Raw genomic sequence first — 24,809 nt, forward strand, 5'->3', positions numbered from 1 at the left:
CTATAATACTAAAGGTCTAAGGAGGAGACAGATTCTCTGTCATGCCTAGTTATTGTTCACAGCTTCAAAGTACCAAAAATCAGCTGTTGTATTGTGGAAATTCAGCACCTAAAGCGGTTCCTGTTTACAGGTTTGTAAGATTTAATGGAACAAAACAACCTGCCATGTTGTGGTTAGTGGATCATATGAGGAGTTGGACTGTTTCCCTCAAATGCATGCTCTACACTTCATGATTCATCTTTAGGTATAAATTATTTTCAAGTATTTATTTTGCTTTTTTATCTATCCTTTGCCTGTGCTTTTAAATTTTTTATGCACTAAGAGTTTAATTATGTATTTTTGTCTCTTTGTATGACATAAGAAAATGACAAAAGTCTTAAAATTGTATGTTTAGTGACATGAAATATGCAAAACTAATAACTTTCTGACTGACAAACTGAATTCCTAGGTCTGACATGAGTTTGAAAAGGAAAATCTGTGAGTTACTATAATGTAAAACTAATTTTCCTTTTTTTTTTTTGGTCTGGAATCCTTGTAGTAAAACTCTACAGTGAAGATTCCAGAATAATGATTGATATTTTAGAGTAGGAATTTGTTGAATTTAAATGATTATTTACCTGAAATATGCTTCTGTTAGGAACCATTCTCTTATTTATTAGGACATAGCATCCATACCTCAACTAGTAATAGAAAAATATATCACCTGAAACATAGCCACTCTGCCTCCATGGACTGAACATAGAAGGCAATTTAACTGGTGATTATGGATAATGACATGCGTAAGCCTTACTGATTAGAAATGTAGAAAAGTGGAATTCATAAATGTGCTTCCCCAAAAAAAACAAGAAAAGGAAGCAAAAAAATAAATAAATAAGTAAAAAGGAACCAGTCAAATGAAGTAAAATGCATTTACTTCAGTCCACGGACAGGGTCATTGGCATGCACCCATTTGGCAGTCCATTCTGTGCAACCTGGCAGGAGGGCACAGAACCCAGAGCAAGAGGGTAAGCATCAATGTTTTCTTCTCACAGACCTTTAGAAACTCAAAAGATGCTATCAGACCAACTCATGTGTAGAAATACACTGGGATTTGCAAGCAAGTTTTAACCAAGCTCTAACCTGAAATCAATGAAAATGTTTTCAGTTTTAGATAGCTTGCCAACATAGAATAAAGTACAGTATTGCACAATGATAGCTAATCCATGGTAACTACACCATAATTTCTACCCTATTTTCATCACCGTATTGAATAACACTATTTAAACCAATAATCTGTTAAAATCAATCTATATTTGTTTTTACTTCTTCCTCTTACTTTTCTTCTTCCTCTTTTTTCTTTTACCTCTTATTTTTCTTCTTCTTCCTCTTCTTTCTCTTCCTCTTCCTCTTCTTCATCTTACATTGTACATGTTTAGCTTTGTCGTTATTCCTTTGTTATTCAGGCCCTTGTTAACCGTAAGGAATAACTAGGAATATTACCATTAATTAGTAGTTTCACAAGCAGTTTCCTGTTATGAATCCCAAATCATTCTTAGGATTTTTTCAGGGGTATCTGTACAGAATTGTTGATGTCAACTAATGACCTTCTTTTATGTGACATTCCAAAAACAGCACTAAAACTAAGCTAGCATTTAGTACCTGTGGTGAAGATGAATTCATACATGCAAGCATCTAATTATCTGTTCTCTTTGGGAAGTAGAATTCTCCATACAAACAAAAGAAATTTTATGATCTGATTTTTTAAGAAGGGAGGTTCAGATCATGTTATATTTAACTTGAACTACCTCAGTCTCCTAAATTATCTGCAGCAGATTGCGTTGCTCTTACCTTGAAATGCTTATCACAGTAGTTATTTCATTTTATGAAAGATAGTTATTGAAGTGGCCAGTAGATGAAAATAATAATTCAATGGAGGTTTTAAAAATACCTTATTATTTTGAATGAGTATTTTTTCATTGTGTCTTACTTTTATCTTGACTTCTAATAGGAAGAAAAATAATGAAGTAGATTCCCAAAGGTAGATATTTGCAAGTTGTATATTAAGAACCTGAATTTTAAGAGAAGCATAATCGTTTTAGCATGAGTGATGGACATTTTAGACATATTAAAAGTGGATTTACTGGCTTGCTAACTTCTTATTTTAAAGATACTCCCTAAAATTTGAATTCTTTCTTTTGTATCAATATACTAATAATTTTGGGTCTATGTTAGTAGTTGTTTATAAATCTGTTTCCTATTTTTATCAGGTCCTAACCATTTTGTGGTCAGGACCTATTGCTTAGTCATTTTCATAATTATAAAATCTTGGCTTAATGCTTATTTCATGAGCTTTCATTAAGTAGTTGCTAAGTGTATGCTAATTACTGTTACCGCATTGTTATTCCTATTTGTAACATTTTGGTGGTTTACATAAAGTAAAATTTCATAAAAATTTACACTTTTTCTATTTAAGGATTAAAATATACCAGACACAAAGGTTACATAAGGAAAAGAATTTGCCATTGAAATCAGAAAGGTTTTAATTGGGTGAGGTCATTGAATCAGTTGCATTTTGTAAACTATGCAGCAGAATAGACTGGTGATATGTGTCTGAGATGTTTCAAGCATAATAAAATGTCATTTCTGAGAGAAATTGATTAGGAAATCAGGCATGATAGCACATGTCTGTCTATAATCCCAGGACATGAGAGAATCAACCATGAATTTGAGGCCACCTTGAGTATGTAGTGAGACACTTTCTGAAAATAAAAAACAAATGAAACGGAGTAGGAACAAATAAAATATTGAATATAATTTCTAAAATTTTTTGTTTCAGTTTTTAAATCCTGATGTTCAGATATTTGAAAATTTTGAATAATTCTGACCTTTAAGTTTCCCATTCACAAAATGGGGTCAATCATAAATATTTAAAAGGTTTATTCTGAGGCTTAATGACAGTAATATACTAAATTCAGTACCTTATATCATGCCTGCTTTTAAACATAAAACAAGCAAAAATGTAGCCTTTTACCAAAACTAATACATTTAAATTTTAACTGATTAGGACACTTTCAAGTGTACACAGAATTTCATCAATGCTTTAAATCTATGAAATTAAATTTTAAAATATTCTGATTTGTAAGACAATGATTTTTTAAAATTAATCAGTGAAAGCATCACTTAATTCACTGTTCAATGATTTTTCTTTGAGCGTATTACTTTTCAATTCAATAGTAGTGTTTTAAATATAACATCTATTCACTCAAATAATACTTTAAAAATTGGAATATGTCCAAAGGAGCATGACAAATTTTTTTATAGAGTCCAAGTTTATCCTATAAAGAGCAATTGAAGAATCTAGATAAAGCCTGCAACAGTAATATTTAGGATTACACTGATTTCACGTATCAAAAAAGATTACCTCATGTCAGAAAAGATTAATGTTTTGGCAGGGGAAGATTAATTTTTTGAAAGCTATAGAATGTTAAATTTAGCTCAAAATAAGAAAAAAACATTGTACTTGAAACTGATACCAAAATATTAAAGTGACCTCCAGAAAATGTTCCTTTGAGAGAAGGGTGGCTGTGGTCAGGTATGATGTCTTGCAAACTGTCTCTTACCTCAAAGATCCTGGGATGTCTAAGCTGGCTATATGGGTCAAACATCCCAACAAGCAACATACTAAACTTTTATTTGATTTTAAGGAATACCATGTGATGCATTCAAATCGGGTGTGTTCTGCACAAGTGGGCTTTAAAATTGAATGAAGCAGTAGATGCTAAACATTTTACATCTTTTTATCTGAAAGAATCCATCAATTTTTCAGATCTGATTTTCACATTCTATAGTCGTAGGCACTTTGCTGATCCCTGACTTTCCTCTGAATATGTTCCTTCTCTTTGTTAATTCTATCTTGTATGTTTAATTAAAAATCAAAAATAGGGGCTGGAGGTTTAGCTCAGCGGCATAAGCGCCTGCCTTGCAAGCAGGCAGTCGTGAGTTCGATTCCCGGTACCGATAAAAAAGAAACAGACAAAAAAAAATTTTAAAAAAAGCAAAAATAAAGAATTTTGTCCACTGAGTCATTTGCTCCAGTTTTGCTAGGTGTACTTGTGTGCAAATGCAGACAAAACTGAAGAATGTGAGCATGGGAAACCTGCAAGAATGGTGGGTGGTGAGAAGGTGGCAGCTGGAAGAAAGGTGATGGCTCTTTAGAAAGAGGATCTTTTTTTCTCTGTCACTTTTATCAATATTTCTAGGGTCTACGCTGTTAGTTGGAAAAACAGAGTAACGTAAACAATATTCTAGATCATAATGTAGTTGTAACACTTGAAAAGTGGCTCTTTCCTCTGAAACAATTTATAGATGAGGTGTGGGTGATTTGTCTACATAATCCAGTGCTAGAATCAGAATATGTGTTCTTTGCTTTGAATCAATCAACTGTTCTAATACCAGTCTTGATGAATTATTGTCCTGAAATATCTTCCCTGCATCCAACAGCCTCAGACAACCGAACGTTTACTCTGAAGTATTTTAGAGCAGGGCTGCAATTATGCCCAGGATCCTCCACTGCACAGTATCAGTTGAGATGGAGCGTCAGTTTCTCAGAGTATATTATGGAGCTAAGTGAAGCCTTAAAGATCTCTCTATTTAGAATTTTTCAAATATTATTTTAACAGTGAAGTCCTTTGGCTGAAGCAGAATTTTTAAGCTGAGGATTTAACTAAATTTTGAAACATATATTAGGGTCCTGGACCACTGCCTGCCTGCCCCCACTCCTACTCCCACCACTGAAAACCTAAACTACCCATACATATCATAACCTTAAAAAACATAATTTATTTGTTTGTTGTACCACTACATTTTGAGTTCAGGAAAACAAAATTTATTCTAGAACATGGAAAGAGAAACTTCTGCTCTAAACTATGTGAAGAATTAAAGGGTGAGATGCAGTGGCCTTGATTCCAGGAGAAGCCAAGGGAAGGGAATATATAAATATGAAGAAATTGGCTCCTACACTGCTAAAACAAACCTTTGTGAGTACTAATTAATGCAAGAATATAATTGACCTACTATTTTTCATATATTTCTTAAAGAAAATACAATCTGTGAAAATAAAGATATTTCTCTGTATGAAAAATTGTTTTTGCTAATGTGAAATAAATTTGTAGATGCTATAACATATGTTGCAATGGCTTATTTCCACAGGATTCTGAAACATAGCAATTATTTCACACAGAGTACACTAAAATCGGGAGAAAGAGGCTGGTTTTCTTTTACATAGATTATCTGAAAACCAGCTAGAACCTCCAGAGCCTTAAGAGAATGAGGGTCAGTGATCTTTGAGGAAGGAAAGTGAAAGCAGGGGCCAAGGTGAAGCAATCACCTCTTACATAGTTGCCCACCTAAAAACTGAATCCCAAGGACACATTTAGTTGTTACTGATGTTTTTAATGATTACTTTGCCAGTGAGCTCTTGTTTTATAATTTTCCAGAACTTGAGGCTCCCTCAAGGTGGTGACACATTGCAACCTGATTCAATGCTTTTTACGCCCTGAATCCTTGAATGAACGTTTTACATGCTCTTCTTTGTTGGAAGGATCTTCCTGCCCAATACCACTTACTAGTTTAGCACATAAGGGTAACTCACCCTCTGGGAGAAAGTAAGTCTGTGTGCCAGTGGTGCCAATAACCAGCACATTTTTCTTCAAATCAATGGAACATTGATGTCTCCTAAGCATATCTAGTCCTAGGAGGATATCCATGGGTTGCTCCTCAAGCACAGAGAAGGAGCATTGTAAGAAATCACCTTCAATTTGAATCTGAGCTAGATGAACACGACCAATAATCCTCTGTGTGCCCACTCCTTTAGCAACTCCAGCCCACCGTCGGTCCACCAGCCTTATTATGTTACACCTCTCAGCACAAGCTTGGCTCATAATGGTCATCTGGGCACCTGAGTCAACAAAAGCCTTCAGAGGATACCCATTCACTTTGCAGTTTATATAGAGCATCGTCACCTGTCCAAAACTCTCAGGAGCCTCCTCCATAGCTATGTTCATGTTTTCTTCAATGTTCTGCTGCCGAATTTCTTCTTCTATTTTAGCCTGAGCTTCTTGATCAAATGGATCAGCAGAAAAGAGGCGTAGCCTCTCTTCTTCCCTCAAGGCTATTTCTCTTTGCTGTTCCATCAGAACCCGAGAAAATGTCTCAAGGTTTCCACTGAGGAGAGCTTCAGCTAAAACAGGGTTGCGTTCCTTCAGCAAAGACAGATCATGGGGACTGGAAAGCAACATACTGCGAATCGCAGCAGGACTGTCCATACCCGCGGCAGAGGCCCTCTTCTCTCCAGAAGCCAAGCCATGGGACCGCTGGGCTGAGGAAGCATGTTTGTGCTTCTGCTGCTGGTGATTCTGCTGCTGGTGCTGGTGTTGGTGCTGGTGCTGCTGTCGAGAGCTTGATGTTCCAGGCTGAGGAACTGTACTGAAATCAACTCGAGACTGGTTTGGGGTTTGTCCTGGAGGCCGAGATCCCACGTTATCCCTCTGAAGTAAAACAACAACATCACCATCTTTGAGGCCGTAGGATCCCAAGGAACAGTGATTGTCTGTGAGGAATCGCTCCATGTAGACAATCTGGATCTCTTCAGCAGGAACTCTGGACTCCAGTTCACAGAGGACCTTGAAATTGCAGAGCTCAAAGTCAGGGCTGACTTGAAGGGAGAAAGTTTCCTCAGAGAGGTCCCTCCGTACACAGTACACAGTGATCAGCATGGCAGGGGTTTGGGAGGGCCAGATGGGCAGAGAGTATTAGCATTGGGTGGTTGGCTGGCTGGTTGAGCTGTTTTGTGTTAGTAGCCGGGCTCCTCTGCAGTGAGTTTCTCAGGCTCATTCACCATTCAGAAAGGTTCAGCTGCTCCTATGTCTTGGGGCTGCCTCCCAGCCTCAGCACCAGCCACCGAGCCCCATAGAGCATTAAGGCAGCAAGTTCATTTTTATGTGTGCTGTTTGGAACTTAGAATCCCTATTCCCATAGAAACAGTTACTCAAAGCAGTTAGACTCCAAGGCCAAGCCTTCCAAATCTATTTAACATAGGACATGAAAAAGTTTATTTTAAGGCTTCTTAATAACATATTAAATTTTTTTTACATTGTATTCTGTGTACTTTTACTTATTCCCAAACTGACAGCTTATTTCCTCCATGGAATGTATCATGCTATGTGCTTAGTATGACAGATAAATCAGATTTGGTGTGTGACTTGGAAGATCTCCCATTCTGGAAAGTATAGAAAGCACAATACTAATGGTGGATACAAAGTCTTGTTTGGAATATTACATTTAGTACACCAACAGAACAGAAGATGTCTCTTTAAGGAGGAGACAAGCTGGGCGTGGAAGGATAAATATATTCTGACTGAAAAGTAGTGAAAGCCACTGTAGACAAAAGAATCCTTCCTACAAAAGCAAAGGTGAGACATTCCTTCCAATAAGAATTGTGTACATAAATTTTAGTAGTAGCATGTGAAACTGAAAAAATTATTGGAACCAATTTATTAAAAAAACACGTGAGTCTGAGAAGTTTAAAATTCTTTGATTTAGCAAGAATTACTTCAGAAGTAGAAATAAAAGGAAGAGCAGCTATGACAAAAGAAGGAAGGAAATAAAAGAGAAAAAAAACCTGGAAAGGTATGAGGGAGACATTTGTGATTTTCTTTTCATTTAACTGACTTAGGAAGGAGATTTCTTTCCACATAGGGAGGGCGTGTGGTGGGTGACAGTGAATGTGGAGGCTATTTCAGTTGTCCCAAAAGGGAGCTAGCTGGTGATTGATCTGAAGACCTGAGGAAGAGGGATGTTTCTTGAGTGAAAAGGACCAGATGGTTTTCACCCCTGAAGGTGGGTGTGTGAGAGAAGCAGGGCAGGTGGATGATGGATCTGTCTAAGATGGGAGCCTGGATCAAAAGAGGCCACTGCTTTGAAGGGGTGAGGGAGATGAACCTTCAACATAATTAATTTGACATTAATTCTGTGGTTTCTCTCTTGACCCTAGGGTGCAGTTCTCACCACCGTCACCCATACAAACATCCAGGGTTACACATACATCAGAGTGGAGAATTCTAGAGTAAGGGAAAAAAATTTTTTCAGGGAAAATGATGGCTATTAGTAGAAATCCTTGAGTACTACTTATTTTTCTTTAGATGTCACAAAGTGCTTTTCATTATAAAGAGCTCATGCCACATGTCCCTGAATTTTTCTAGGTGTGCCTACATGTTAAACAAAACCTAGTCCACTGTCTCTGCCTAGAGCTTATTTCAAGTTTTTTTTTTTTCAGAAATCTGCACCATTGTATGGAGCATGAGAAATGCATAAGCATAAAGAACATTTGGGGGTATTATTTCTCATGTGTTTTTCTCAGATGAAAGATTATATCTCACTTACTGCTTTAATGATTGTAATGTCATACACAAATTCACTCATTTTAGAAATACTGACTGAATGTCCAGTAGATGTGAAGCATGTGTGAGGTTGTAGAGATTTAGGCAAGAGTAATATTAAATGCAAGCTGTATTTGTAAAGGGGTTCACAGTCTAAAAGAGAACATGTGCACACTCACAAATTGGGGAAGATACCAAAATATCACAGAGGAGAAAAAAGTCAGTGTCTGGAGAACAAATGAAAAGGATAGTGAGAGTGTTGGACTAGGAAGACTTCCTGAGAGAGCTCAGCAGGATGACAGAGCTCTGAGCATGGAGCCCAGGAGGACCACGGCCTGACATGCAGATTTTAACTGAATAGGTAGCACTGTGTAATATGGAGGATTTTAGGAACCAAAGGCTAGCATAGTAATCTTACTATGGAAGATAATTTATTGTTTATACCTATTTTGCACAATAGAAATTAATAGATCTTTGGCCTAACAATATTAATTATTCGGTTTTTTATGTAGTTCTTAGCATCTTGATAAATTTACTCAAAGTCAATAATGATTCCCATGACATCAGACATCACTTGCATCCTACTCTGCTGACCAGTAGAACGAGAAGACAGTAAGACTTGTGTTCAGTGTTCCTCTTTTTAATCCACCATGTGGACTTTGACAGTTTGTTCTTAAACCTGTTTTAGGTTAGGGAAGTGGCAACAAACCTATGACATGCATATTACTTATTTTGCTTTTCAGTCAAAAGACGTTAATACTTGAGCTATTTTTCTAAACTAAAACCTCGGTATTCAGGTACACTGTTGGTACATTGTGGTAAATAAATGGGTTTTGAGATGCAGTTTGGGCACTCTAACAGGTCTAAAAGGTTAATCATTAATGGATTAGGGAGATAATACCATACTAAGGCTTTTCTTAAATAGCAGATGAAATTACTTTTGCAAGCTCTTGTTTGATAAAGCAAAATTGACAGTTCACTTTAAGAAAGACGTCTCCTTTTTCCTATTTCTCTTGCCTGGAAACTGAACATAATTAAATTTTAAGTGATATGTTTTGTTGTTGTAATTATTTCCTTTTTGGAGGCACTTTGTATTTACATGCTTTTTACTATGTCGCCTTTTATGGAGAACACATAGTGGGGAGGAAAAAGTCTTGAGGTCTGGCCAGTTAATTCTCATCATTCCACAGATCACCGGAGGTCAGGATTGACAGGAATCGTCTGAGTTCTCTGGTCCAGCCACCCATCTAGTGTTCAGCCTCCGTTCCAAAACAGCTGGAACCTGAAAAGATAAGCACAGTCTCCTGGGAAAGTAGACTGCTTCTGTTTTATACATGTTCTTTCATTTTACTCAGCAGTTTTGGTGAGTGAAACACCACATGTATAATCTCCACACAATTTTAATAAGAACTTCATCTGACTATTGTAATAAATGTAGAGATCAATAGGAATATATCTATCAATATTCGTAAACCTGCTGAGGTTTTGAAATATTGCTGTACCATAAATTCCTTTTGTGGAGACTGCTAGAGAAAGGATGATCTGAATTTTCTAGGTGTGTTAGTCTGAAGGTTATTGCAAGTTTTTTGAGGGGAGTTTTTAAGTATATTCTCTAACTTTCTTCCTTGGAAAGTGCAATAGAAGAACATAATTGAATCTTTCTTTGATAAGTTGAGACTACTGCTAGGTTTCAGGGCTATCACTCAGAAAATCAATTCTCATTGTATACCTTAAATACCCAGAAAATAGAAGAGATGGTACTGATTTCATACTAGCTCAGTAAGTAACCCCGAAGTTATATTTGGAAGAAATCCATGATAACACCTTTTATAAAGTCTAACCTTACAGCAAAAAAGCTCAGTAATTGATGGTCCCACTTAATTAAATCAGTTGATGTTTAAAGTACTTTCTGTTATTTTGTCAAGCAAAATATGTGTAGGGTTTTTTGTAGAAAAAAAACTAGAGTACTTGAGTGATAGTCATTATGTAATGTGTACATTAAGAAAAAAAGCAGTGCTAAAAAAGTATATATTTGCTTTCTGTTAGGATTCCCTCTTTTAAAATGTGCCTGGTAGAACTTTTATATACTTATTTAAAAAGTTAAATCATCATTTGAGATTTCCATTGCAGCTTAGAAGGTTGTAGAATTTTCAAAGCAGTACCATTTTGTTAAAAAAAAAAAAAAACTAATTTTTCCAATGTCCTTTCATTTGCTTTACAATAAAACGGTAAATTGTGCCAGAACTATTGAATGAAAAACATGTATTTTATCAGATAGTTAATTATTTAGTAGATACACTAAAATGAAAAGGTGTTCTATTACCTCTTTTTGAAGCTGAAATACAATAATAAAACCAGAAAATAAATATATAAGCAGATAAGTAATTGAAACTCTTGAGCTCTGATAATTTAGTTTCTATCAGTCTTCTGGGAATTCACTGCTGATGTTTCTTTTGTGGAGACAAAATTGGAATAGAAGTCATACACAGAAAAAGAGAGAGAGGCAAAGACACAAAGATGGACATATGGGCGGATTACATATTTTTGCTTATATTGTTACTAACGAATTACATCATTTGCCTGCACAAATATTCTACTTTATTTATTGCTACACTTCATAAATTCCTATTGTTAGCACTATATCATGAAAGAAATACATTTTGTTAGATATAGCATGTTGAGATTATATATTAATATAATCTTCCAATTTTTAAAATGCATACTTTCCAAGTTGTGAGTGTGTGTGTTTAGAAAATTTGCTGCTATGATTTTGAGCCATTGGGTCCCTTGTAATGACTTAATCACAGTTCAAAACACACTCTGATCTTTGAGGACCATACCTTAATTTTTGGATTATTGAAGATTATGTATAATTTTCAAGGTTAACATTTATACATTTAATAAATTTAGTGCAACAAACTAAACACAGGATAAAAATATTTATGACTAAGTAGATTGGCATCTACTTATTAGTTGACTTTCATCATATTTTAAAAAAGAAATGTTTACATCTCTCTATTCCTACTATGTGGGAAAATAATTCTGTAATATGAAAAAGTATATACTGATAATAGAGCAGTTATCATTTTCATGAACTATGATTGAGAAAAATCATTGAACCACATTTTATTTACTCCTCTGTTAACTCTTTTGTAGAAAAAGTAGAGTAGTTGAATAATTGTCATTATATAATATTCACAATAAGAAAAAGTGCTAAAAATATGTATGTCTTTCATTTAAGTAGCACTCTCAGTGTAGTTTGGAAATGCCGTTGTGGATTATTTATATGTTCAGATGTACTATAACAATTTCATCATAATTTTTATTTATCATATTAATGCTAGTATCTATATGAATTTATCATTGCATTTAGATTATTATGTAACTATTTCCTTCTTCTCTGTTATTAATTACCGATCAATAAGCTGTTACCTTTTGAGTACCTTCCAGGTACCTGTCTCTGCTAAGACAGTTAATAGACAGAACAATGTTTATGAACATTAACCTCAGCAGGTTCTAGTGTGTATAAGGCTAAATCATCAGGGGCTGGTGTACAGTGGCACAAGTGCCTGCCTGGCAAACCAAGGTTCTGAGTTCAGTTCCTGGTACCAAAAGAAAAAAAGCCTAATTCATCAAAAAGAGAAAAATGCCAATAGAGTTTGCAAATAAGTTCCTTCATTAAATATTTATAACACACTTAGTTTAGAAATTTTATCTTCATTTCATTAAAACTATTCATTTTAAATATTTCCCCCATCCACTTTTTTTCTTTAGGAGAAAGGCATATAAAGATATTAACTTTCATAAAAGGAAAATCACAAGAATGATATTACCCACTAGCCCAACTTTTTTCTACAGCAGAGGGAGGAAATAGGGAATTTCAGGAGAATAGTAATTTTGTTTAGGGTAACTCAGTAGGCTTGGAGCACACAGTGGCCTAAAACAAAGTCTGTTTATCTCAGAGCAGACAATAGCTTGTAAATAATTGTATATTGAAGCCACATGGAATAGAGCTGCACATGACAGCCTGTTCTGGTGTGCTGAACTTACCTTCCTACAGTGCGAACAGTGGAATGCTTAGGAGAAGGCTTCAGTATTTTCTTTCCTGGGTCTAGACTTTAGCCCCAGAAAGAACTTTTGCAGAATGTTTCCCGCCCAGTTCTGAGACCTTCTAGTATCCTTAGCTCAGATTTCTCAGTATCATTTGGAAGTGAAGCTGAGGACTAAGAAAGGTCACAAGTTAGAGGTCATGCTAGGAAACTTAGCAAGACCCTGTGTCAACAAAAAGGCTGAGATGTAGCTCAGACTAATGGCCACCTATTTAATCCAGATAACTGCAAAACAAAAACAAAACTACCCAATCCAAGCTGCTCACTGTGGGTGAGCACAAGTGCCACAGTGCTTGCCTGGCAAGGGCAAGATCCTGAGTTCAATTCCTAGTATCAAAAAAAAAAAAAAAAAAAAAAAGATCAAATTACCCTGTGTGTCAAAAAATACTGTATGCTTCAGTTGTTACTTAAGTATATTTTTCTTCTAACATGACACTTTTGAAGTCCACCCACAGTGCTGTGGATTGGATTCATATTGCAAAAAAGCATTCCTTTGTAGGGGAATCATTATAATCATCACATCGTGGGTGACATCTTGTCTGGTTTTTCCTCTCTCCTTTGTACAAAGAGTATAAGGGAGCCAGAAGCTTAGAGAGCAATCTTGCAGTTCCCACAGGGATTGGCAGCAGTGCATGGTAGGATCTTAGCAGTAGCCACAGTGGCTGTGTGGCCCCTGCTATGCCTGTGGGGACTTCACTGGAACATACATTGAGGTAGAGTGAGGGTGTCATATGTTGTCTGGGGACCTGAGTGATGTGCTAACATTTCTCTGGGATAGACTGGCGGGTGCTTCAGCCTTGGATGACTGCTGATTCCGAGGTATTGTTTTTGTTGTTTTATTTTGCTGAATGTTATTACACTTTGCTCTCAAGTTTAATCTGTGACCACTGAGCCTAACCTGCATTACTGATGGCTCTATGTTTGTCTTGAGGCCATGTCCTTCTTAAAGATTATGGGTTCCTACTGAATAAGAGATGCAAACCTTGTTTCTCAGTACATATGTATTTTCTTTTTAAGAATATTTGTGGGGTTTTCCTTTAGAAAGACCCACAGAACCGGGCATGTTCGACCCCCCTATGTGCGCCTGTGTTTACGTCCCATGATGAGTCATTAGTTTATTTGTTTTGATGTCCTATATCTTGTCTCATTCTACCTTGAAACTTCCAAAGTTCCTGATATAAATCTTGGTAGTGATATATGCCAGAGACGTTTGAATGAAGGGCAAAATAACCACAGACCTGTGCACTAGATAAGAGTTTGCCTAAAACAGTGACACTCTAACCCTCTGTCCACTTATATGAATCCTTTTCTGCTGCTACCAGAAGAGGCTGCTAAGGTTTGAAGCTAATTATATTTGTTTTCTGTTTAGTTTTGATTTTTATAATTTCTACAACCGTGTTCTTTATTTTCCCAGAGATAAATTTCTAGTCTGAAATAAGTGGAGGACATTAGTATTGGAAGGCATCTTGGCTTGATCCCGTTTAGTGCTCAGAAGTATATGTACTGAGGAACTATTCATGTGTTTAATATTTATTAAATCAGTAATGTTTTACACTGTTTGAAGATGATCTCAAAAATATTCTCATATGAAACACTTAGCGACAACTTCTGAGCAAGAAGGGAGTTAGAGGATTTCAGGACAGAAAAATGAGTCAGTTTCTTCCTTCAAAGGACAAGTTATTTATCAAGGAAAATAAAATACATGCACTTGGAAATATTTTATATAATATAAGTTGAGGAGCTATATTAGATCACAGATAAAATGTGGTTACTTAGAGGAAACAAGTTATTGCATGGGGCGATGTACAAGGAGTACGTGGAACATACCCAGAATCCTCATCAGAGAAAAGATCATTGAAGTCAGCTCATAAGAATGATTTGGCTATGGACATAGTTAAATTTTATCTAATTAGGCTCCAAGGAAGAATATTTTCCTTAATGTAACATTTCATATATTTAATTTTTTTTTCTTATCATGTGTATGTACATATTTTCTGTGTACATATTTTCCCAGAAAATCCTATAACCTTATGGGTCCAAAGAAATAGTAGTATTTGTGTACAGGAGGATTAATAATTTAGCATTCTCAAGAAACAGTAGTTCTTCCCCTCTGAAATTCACCCACAGACACAAACAGGTTGAGTATCTCTGTTTCTTTCTGGTGGTTAGAAGAGTCTTCATTTCATGACAAAAATTTAGCACCCAGAATGAAACTTTAATATGCCTTTTTCTCAGTCGACCTCCATCTGCTTTACGGTTAGTTGCAATTCCTTCAAGGCTTTGGGCTATCTGTAGAGAGTTTTATTGGAAAATTGGTGGTGGCTTCATTGGGGATTTCTAAAAATTCTTGTGAGTGTTTAATGTGAAAGTGTAGTTACTGGATATCATACCTTAATTTTAAAGATGGTATTACATAATAGTGCTACACACTTATTGATAATATAATACAAAACTATCTCAAGGTCACCTTTTTTCTTGTTCTCCACACAACTTCAACTCCGAAGTATGACACCCCTAAGCATTAGTTAAAAAGAGCAGTGATATGTCAAATCACTTCATTTATGGTGACACAATTAGTCTGCTTTAGTTGAATATCTATGTATTAGATTTTTTGCAGGACTGAAGTATATTGAAAGATCCCAAATAAAAGCTTTTAAAAGGAAAGCATAACAACATGGTCATTTGGATGTTTTAGGAATTAAATGCATGATAGGTGATGTTTCTACAACTGTCTCATAAAAACAAAATTTCCAGATTGTTGTTTATACAGCTTTCTCTTTTCTAAACAGCATCTGAGTTAATTGATTGTTGTGGTAATTAGCATGGCTAAAGCCCATCTGTCTATAGAATTTAACTGCATTCCAACCATGAAAATGAGAAACAAAGCCTGATAAATGATTCATTTGTTAAGATAACAAATAAAAGATAAATCAACTCATTTTCTTTTTTCTCGTAAAAATTAAATTTAGCATTCCTATAGTACCTAAATAACAACAGGCATTTTCTTTTTTTGATTAGAATGGGAACTTTAACTCCTCTGTGGTGGTCTCTATACTGAGAGGTGCAGAGCTGCCTCATCCATCTTCTGTTCCATTTATCATTTGCATTCCACTTACAACTATTCTGTTTCACTGAGCTCATGAAATGTACTTAACCACTGTGCTGCTCTTGTTTACTTTGTTTTGGTAAAATATTTCTGTGCTGCTTATTCACAGAAGTATCTTTTGGAGATCTCCTAAGTATAAGAAATAATCAGAGTAACCATGTATCCTAGTTTTCAAAACCAGGGACCCAGTTTATAATATTGAGGTGAAAGAAGATAGCATCATTGATTTATTTTTCTTTGCAAAGTATAAGTGAAATAGAACAAAATGTCCCAGGTAACAAAATTGTTTTTGAGCTTTTAATTTTTTTTTCATTTCCTCTTTTTTAAACTTCAGAAGAACGTACAACGCTATTAACTTTTAACAAAGGCTTGCTTTTACTTCATATTCTTTTTTATTTTAAAGATGTTAAGATAAGAGGACAAAGCAAAACAGATCAGAACAGAATAATGTAAGCAACACAGTGTTTCACCATAAGACAACCTGACATAACAGTAGCTACCATACTGTCTCTTTTCTTGAAATATTTGAGTATACCTTCATACACTATACTATCAAATATAACAACATAGTATAAAACCATTCAAGAGAATGAAAGGGTATTCAAAACCAACTAACAGAAAATGAACAATGGTTACGATATTATCTCCTTGTACATAAAAAATTTTATTTATTTTATCACATATAATAAAATCCAAAAAGATACAACATAATAAAACTGATGGAGACAGAAGAATACAAGCTTGGTAGGACTTCAAAACAAGATGGTATGAAATCATCAGTAGCTATTATAACGTTTTGTTTTCTTGAAAATAGCTGTACATACTATCACTGACAATAAAATCAAACAACCCAGAATAAAACCATTCCAACTAATGAATGAAAAAATTATAAGTCTTCAAAGCAATATAATGGGGAATCATGATTACCACATATTTTTATGTATTCTTACCATTTCTTACACTAGGGAGACTGTATGGTATTTATACATGTGAGTTGGATTTATTTTGCTTATAAGTATGATCTTAAGCTGCATCCATTTATTTATAAATATCTCAATGTGATCATTCTTTATTGCTGAGTAGTACTTCATTGTATAAAAATACAACAATTTATTTATCCATTCCTCAGTTGATGGACACTGAGGTTGTTTCCAAGATCTGGTTATTACAAATTGTGCAGCTGTAAACATGGGTGCACATACATCACTGTGGTATGATGTTTTCAGTTCTTCTGGGAATATGCCTACAAGTGGAATAGCTGGAACAAATGGGACTTCCAATCCCAGGTTTCTGAGAAATCTCCAGACTGACCTTCACAATGGCTGCACCAGTCTACACTCCAACCAACAGTGCAGGAGAGTTCCTTTTTCCCCACAGCCTTTCCAGCATTTGTTGGTGGTTGTTTTCTTGATCCTGGCCATTCTTTCAGGAGTGAGACGCAATCTCAGTGTGGTTTTAATTTGCATTTCTCTAATGACTAATGATGATGAACATTTTTCATGTATTTATTTGCCATTTGTATTTCTTCATTTGAGAAGTGTGTATTCATCTCAGATGCCCATTTTTGGATTGGATTTTTGAATTTTGGGGGTCTGATTTTTTTTTTTATTGTTTATATGTTTTAGACAGAAGTCCTTTATCTGAGGTACAGTTCGCTAAGATTTTTTTCCCGGTTTGTGGGTTTTCTTTTCACTATGCTGGAGGTTTCTTTTGATGTGCAGAAACTTTTTAATAAAAGGTGATCCCAGTTATTGATTCTGGGAAGTATTTCCCATGTGGTTTGATTCCAGCTCATGAATTTTCTACCAACCTACGTCTTCAAGGTTTTTACCCAATTTGTCCTCCAATAAATTTAGTGTTTCTGTTTCAATATTCAGATCTTTAATCCATTTAGATTTTAATTTAGTACATGGTGATAGGCTTGGGTCCAGTTTTAGTTTTCGGCATATGGAGAGCCCCATTTTTTCAGCACTACTTATTAAAGAGACTGTCATTCTTCCCGTGAACATGTTTGGCCCCTGTATCAAAGATAAGGTGACTGAGTGTGTTTGCAGTTGTGGTTATATCTTCTAATCTATTCCATTGATCTTTGGCTCTGTTTTCCTTCCAGTACCATGTTGATTTTACTACAGTTGCTTTGTAGTGTAACGTCAAGTCAGGGATTGTGATGCCTCCTGCCTTGCCTTTGCTGCTTAGAATTGTCTTTGCGATTCTAGGTCTTTTCTGGTTCCAGATGAATCTAGATCTATGAGGTATGTTGATGGTATTTTCATTGGGATTGCACTGAATCTTTATAACAGTTTTGTGAGAATGGCCATTTTCACAATATTTATTCTTCCTATCCATGAGCAAGGGATGTCTTTCCATTTTCTGAGATCATCTTCAATTTCTTTTTTCAGTGTGTTATAATTTTCCCTGTATAGGTCTTTCACTTCTTTTGTGAAATTAATTCTTAAGTATTTCATTCTTTTGGATGCTATTGTGAAGGTGTGGCTTCTCTTATTTCTCTGTCAGTGATTTTGTTGTTAATGTATAGGAATGCTATTGATTTTTGAATATTGATTTTGTACCCAAATACATTGCTGAATTTATTTATTATATCTAGGAGACTTTCAGTGGAGTTTTGGGGGTCTTCTATGTAGAGTATCATGTCATCTGCAAATAATAATTTAACTTCCTCTTTTCCTATATTTACCCCTTTTATTTCTCTCTCTTGTCTAATTGCTCTGGATAGTATTTCCAGTACTATATTGAATAGGAGCAGTGATAAGGGACATCCTTGTCTTGTGCCTGATTTTAAGGTAAAGGCCTTCAGTTTTGGGCCATTAGTATGATACTGGCTGTTGGTTTGTCATAGATAGCCTCTATCATATTGAGTAAAGACCATCTATTCCAATTTTCTGTAAGCTTCTTATGATGAATGAATGTTGGACCTTATCAAAAGCTTTTTCTGCATCTATGTAAATGATCATGTGATTCTTACTTTTGCTTTTATTGATACGGTGGATTACATTTATTGATTTATTGAACCATCCCTGCATGCCTGGGATGAATCCTACTTGGTCATGGTGTATAATCTTAATTTGCTGCATCCTATTTGCCAATATTTTATTGAGGATTTTGCATCTGTGTTCATTAGGGAGACTAACCTGTAGTTTTCTTTTTTAGTTGGGTCTTTCTCAGGTTTTGGTATTAGAGTAATATTTGCTTCCAGGAATGACTTAAGAAGGATTGCTTCCCTTTCGATTTCACTGAAGAATCTGAGAAGTGTTGGCATTTAATCTTTGTTGTATTTCTTGTAGAATTCAACAGTGAATCCGTCTGGGCCTGGGCTCTTCTCTGTAGGTAAGGGATTCATTACATTTTCAATTTCATTAATAAAAATTGGGTTACTCAGCAGTTTTACATCTTCTTGACCTAGCTTTGGTACTTCATATGTTTCTAGGAACCTGTCCATTTCTTCTGTGTTATTGAACCTGTAAGAGTAGAGGTTTTCGAAATAGGTATTGATGATCTTCTGTATTTCTAGAGTCTGTAGTGATTTCACCTTTTCACTCCTTATTGCATGAATTTGAGCTTTTTGTTCCCTTTTTAAATAAAGTTGTCTTGGAGCTTATCAATTTTATTCTTTCAAAGAGCCAACTCTTTGATTCATTGATACTTTGGATTGTTTTCTTAGTCTCTATTGCATTAATTTCTGCTCTGATTTTTATAATTTCCTCCCTTCTTTTGGCTTTGGGCTTGACTTGCTCTTCTTTTTCTAGATGTTTGAAGTGTAGCATTAGGTTATTTATTTGTAGTCATTCTGTTTTCCTGATGTGGGAACTCAGAGCAATAAATTTTCCTCTGAGGACCACTTTCATCGCATCCCACAGATTCTGGTAAATTGTATTTGTATTTTTGTTTTCTTGTAGGTATTGTTTAATTTCTTCTTTAGTTTCCCCTGTGACATACTGATTGCTCAAGAGTGTCATTCAATTTCCATGTGTGTGTGGGATTTTTACAATTTCTTTTATAATTAATTTCTAGTATCATGGTGCTATGATCCAATAACATGCATAGGATAATTTCAAATCTTTTGCATTTATTTAAAAATGTTCTCTGGGCTAGTATATGGTCTGTTTTAGAGAATGTCCCATGTACTGCTGAAAAGAATGTGCATTTTGATCTTGTTGGATGGAATACTTCGTATATATCTATCAAGTCCATTTGATCACAGGTGTCATTCAGTTCTGTTATTTCTTTCCTGATTTTCTGTCTGGTTGAACTGTCCCTTGGTTGTCAATGGTGTGTTACGGTCTCCTATTATAATTGTGTTATTGCTAATTTCATTTTTCATTTCTATTAATACTTTCTTTTTATAACTGGGTGCTCTGGAATTTGGTGCATATATATTTAAGATAGTTATCTCTTCTTCTTGAAGTTTTTCCCTAACCAGTATGTAGTGACTTTCTTTATCTCTTCTGATCATTCTTGCTTTGACGATTATATTGTCTGCAAACAGAATAGCTACCCCTCCTTTTTTTTTTTTTTTTTGTTTCTGTCTCATGAAGTATTGTTTTCCATCCTTTGACTTTCAGTCTGTGAGTATCCTTTTGGGTTAGATGGGTTTCTTGTAGACAGTATATGGTTGGATGTTGTTTCTTGATCCATTCTGCTAGTCTGTTTCTTTTAATTGGTGCATTGAGACCATTTACATTAATGGTTATAACTATTATATATTGGTTTATGTGGACATGTTATCTTTCTGCTGTTGCATCTTTATCTTTCCATTATCTTTGTCTGCTTTGCTTAGTGGTTTTCTTCCTAAATGTATCTAAACTGTCTTTCAGTATTCTTTGCAGGGTTGGCTTGGTGATCATGAAGTTCTTCAGCTGTTCTTTGTCATGGAAGTATCTTATTTCTCCATTGATTTTGATGGACAGTTTTACAGAGTACATCAGTCTAGGTTGGAAATCATTTTAAAAATATGGAATGCTTCATGAATTTGCATGTTATCCTTGTGCAGGGGCCATACTAATCTTCTCTGTATCATTGCAATTTTAGTATATCTGCTGCCGAAGTGAGCACTGTTTCATATTCTTACTAAAGTGCTTTCTGTCTAGATTGCAGAGCCTTTCATGCCTATGGCTCAGAGACACTAAAACCAGGGTTCTAAGGACAATCATAAATTACTACTTACACTGCATGAAATATACTGGCATTAGATTAACATCAAAAAGTTAATCCCTTCTAGTGTTGAGATGTGTGATATTAAAGATTGGGCTCATATTTCTTTATAAAAGTTTAAAACAATCAAATATCATCAAATCTATCTCAAGCCAACCTTTAAACAAACAGATGATAAAAAATTCAAGGTGGAGGTTAATTTGTATTTGTAGGCAGGGATATATAGCAGTTAGACTTAGGTCTGTACCTTCCTGTCATAGTCTTAAGATCATTGCTTTATAAAATTGAAAATTTTACCTAAAATAACTAGGGCCACCATATAAAGAGAAGGTATCTCAACTGGGGGGGGGGGGAATATCTCATGGAATACTATCAATGGGCTCTAAACTAATTACTTCTCATTAAGAAGAACATACAATCAACTCCGTATGTCCTTTCATAAAATGACATTATTCTGTATCTACAATGCTAGAAAACCAGTTCTCATACCAGAATTTAATAAGATACAGATTAAATATACAAGAGCGTTCTGTGAGTTTGACATCAGAAGTCAGCATTTAAGTTCCTTTAATTTGTCAGTAATTACACGAGTGTCCTTTGACACAATATTAGCTTCTCTGAGCCTCATTATCCCCTTATACACAACGGTGATGACAATAATATCTTGCACATAGGACTTGGATATTGACTCTGTGACTAATTTGAAGTTATCTTACAAACAGAAAAGCATTCTACCAAATTAAGTTATTGTTCCCTCCTGTCAATAAGAATAATATTAATAAGCCAGATGTGATAGCCCGTGTCTGTTATCCCAGCACTTAGGAGACTGAGGCAAGAGGATTGTTGCAAGTTCAAGACCAGCCTGGGCTACAAAGTGGGCTCAAGACCAGCCTGAACTACACTGTGAAAGCCTGTCTCAAAAAGCAAAAATAAATAATATTTAATAATCCAGAGAAGTAAAAAGATAAGATGGATTTGCAGACCTTAAAGGGAATGCATAGATGAATATGTAACTCCATATTGATTGGACTGGGTGCTGTTGTGCTTTTAATTGTGATATCTTGGAGGCTATGGACAGTAACAAGTTTTGGTCAACAAATCAGTTTCAAATTGGGAAATATTTTCAAAAATTTGAATTAGTATGTTATTTCAAAATGTTATCAAAATACATCTTTAACTCTATCCATCTGCAAAATTTTCTTGCCATGTAGGAAAAAAGTATACAATAGATCCCTGATCATCAGAATTATAGTGAGCAGAGAGAAGACAATGCGTTTAACACAACCAAGAATAAAATAGTATTGCATATAATATTGACTTGTGATTGTCTATATTGTGTGCAACAAAATGGTTGATATAGATGTCAGGAATATAAGATGGTAGTTTTCATAAGTTATGATTTGAAATCCCTGTTGTTGATGATTATTTGCTGGAATAAAGAAAGAGCTGTTTTTCATAGTTTACTTTTCCAAAAAGATTTTTAAAAATCTTCAGAGCATTACAGAGTCAAACAGATCCAATTATGATAGTAGACATCTAAAAGTCTTTAACACTTGATAATATAACCCTGATGTCATGAGATTTGCAAGTCTGTGTTACTCCTGCACACAGCTGAGAACAAGAGCCTTCATCTTCCTTAATGATATACCTCATTAGTGTAAAAATTGTATTTTACTCAATACGTGTATATTTATAGTTATTGTATAAATATGTGATATTATATAGAACAGACGATGAGAAAATGATAGAAATTATAAATGAGTCAATCAAAATAAATACAAGTAGAAGTCCTAACATTTCTTCTTCCCCTCACCAATTAGTCATAATCTGCAAGAACTTCACATTTGAGACTTTAAGAATACATTTAAAGAAAACAATTAGAGGAAAACAAGTCTCTGAGTCTTTGAAGTTATAGCAAAGGACTTAATTTCATGATGGGTGAGCCAAGATCAACTAGGAGACCACAAAGAGCTGAGTTTTGAGAGATATTACAGAGAACCACACATATAATGGCCCATCCATGCATTGAGACCTGACTTTTCAAATAGCATATACAGGAAGTGACTGTCACGAGGAGATAGTATGGCAGCCAACAAGAGAGTTGGGAGCAAAATCATTAATAACAAGAGGTGCAGGAACTTTGCCTGTGAAGTCTCCATAGCTACTGTCCTGGGACTTGGAGCAAAAATACACAGAGCTTCTGAGAGCCTCTGAAAAGAGTCTGGTGCTGGCAATGTCAGTTGGTCCAAGAAAAAGTAGAAAATGAGGAAAGCACATTTTGAAAGACTTTATGCGTGCTTCTCAATAGCTGGAAGTTGATCTGTTCTACAGTGCTAGTATGTGAAACATGCTGTGGCATTGTGATGCTGTATCTTTGAAGCGGACCACTTTTCCTGAGGACACATTTATGTCCCTGTATGCTCAGCTCTTCCCGTTTCCAAGCCCTCTGTGTTTTAGTTTCTGGAGAGCTCATGCAGATCTCACTCTGGAAAGTACTGGAATTTTTGTGCCTGCAAGGACAACTTCTAAGTCTTCATTTTATTAGTCTATCCACTTCCTGTTTGTATTTCCTGGGATGACCCCTGCAAAGAGAGACTACCTACATCCACAGACCAGTCTCCGTTCAGCTGCTCAGGAGAAACAAGCCATTGCTAAATTTGGCAGTTTGGGGGGAGTTACATTTCTCCACTGTGTTGTATTTTTCTCAAATCATTTTTTACATACTCTACAGTAATTTATGTAGAATTTACAGAACGATAAACAACAGTGTATTTACATCTAATACCATCTGGCCAAAATCTTGGTGTCAGTGTTCTGTGAGAGCAAGCAACTTTTATTCAGTGTAATTCATAACAGTGTCATCGACTGTTCTTCTAAACGGTGGATCCAATTAAAAAGTATCAATGGACCTCTGAGTTCAACATGTTTATTTGGTAATTATAATAAATTATCAAAAAGTAACAATCAGACAGTTTATCATAAATCTTGAAGGTATAGACTTTGGACATACCTAAGTCCAATTCCCGGGCTTGAAACTTTTAGTTCTGTTTCTAAATTTCTTTGTATTTTAATAAAAAAGTTCAGCGTTGATATCTTGCTAATGCTGGAGAATTCATTTGGCATGGCTTTGGGAGTTTATCTTGAAACATCCATCACTTATCGTCCAAAATTGAACAATGTAACTTGTTAAGGGCATGTTCCATATTCTGTCTACAACTTCTTTAGATCAGTTCTTCATTAGAGATTATACAGATTTGACACTTATATGTGCAAATAGATCATTTGTATGCACATTTTTGACAGAAGCCTAAATATCTCACTGTTTTAGCAATATTAGAAAATGTTTCAGAGACACTTAACAGTTATCACTGATTTGCAATGCAGTCAGTTTACTGCGATTCTTTGAAGAAAATTTGTTTTGGTTCATATTTGTTATAAATGTACAATGTGAGTGGAAGTATGATTGATAAAAAAGTTTCAGTTTTCTTTGTATCATATCACATTCAACAGTATTCTTGAAGCATATACTTAGAAATATTCTTTCAATTTATCTATTTGATCATTGTAATCTATAGCCTACTATTAAAATTTCTGACACTAAATGCCAAATGGTGAATTTTATGAGGCCTTTTTATTTGCACAGGTAATAGGAAGCATCTCTCAAATCAAAGATGTTCTTTTCCAGAGCATTAATTCATGTTAAATGTAGGATACAAATGTTTAATGTTATAAGACATTGTCAGAGAATAGATGTTGAAGAAATATTTTGGATCAACACAGATCCTTGTGTCCCAAGTGTACACATGTCTTTTTAGATTATAAGGTTTTACTGTGTAAAAATATGGTTGGTGATAGTTACAGGTTGTGATCATTATGAATTTGATTCTTAAACAGAACAGTAAAATTATTTCTAAAAGAGGTTCAACAGTATGTATAGAATGCTATAAGCTTTTTGCCAGCCTATAAAATTCCATTTGAGGTTTGGTAGCTATAAGATCAGGTCATTATCAG

At 35.1% G+C, this 24,809-nt stretch overlaps 2 protein-coding genes and 1 non-coding gene across 4 annotated transcripts in view; 1 reads left to right on the forward strand and 2 right to left on the reverse strand.

The window, feature by feature from the left end:
• Positions 1–24,809, forward strand: part of Pdgfd (platelet derived growth factor D) — a 220,852-nt gene that overhangs the window by 102,402 nt on the left and 93,641 nt on the right. The window lies entirely within an intron of this gene.
• Positions 5,427–6,987, reverse strand: Ddi1 (DNA damage inducible 1 homolog 1). Its single transcript, XM_003472841.2, has one exon. The coding sequence runs from the start codon at positions 6,750–6,752 to the stop codon at positions 5,517–5,519; it is 1,236 nt and encodes a 411-aa protein (XP_003472889.1). The 5' UTR covers positions 6,753–6,987; the 3' UTR covers positions 5,427–5,516.
• Positions 20,593–20,699, reverse strand: LOC111757688 (U6 spliceosomal RNA). Its single transcript, XR_002791975.1, has one exon. It is a non-coding gene; the product is annotated as a U6 spliceosomal RNA (small nuclear RNA).

Source organism: Cavia porcellus, unplaced genomic scaffold (assembly GCF_034190915.1).
Source record: "Cavia porcellus strain 051 isolate PalLab524CR breed Dunkin Hartley unplaced genomic scaffold, mCavPor4.1 scaffold_9, whole genome shotgun sequence".
Classification (NCBI taxonomy): domain Eukaryota; kingdom Metazoa; phylum Chordata; class Mammalia; order Rodentia; family Caviidae; genus Cavia; species Cavia porcellus.

What these genes read in the sequence shown, in the direction of transcription:
- Ddi1 (XM_003472841.2), bottom strand. Translation starts at nt 6,752, where the DNA reads ATGCTGATCACTGTGTACTGTGTACGGAGGGACCTCTCTGAGGAAACT.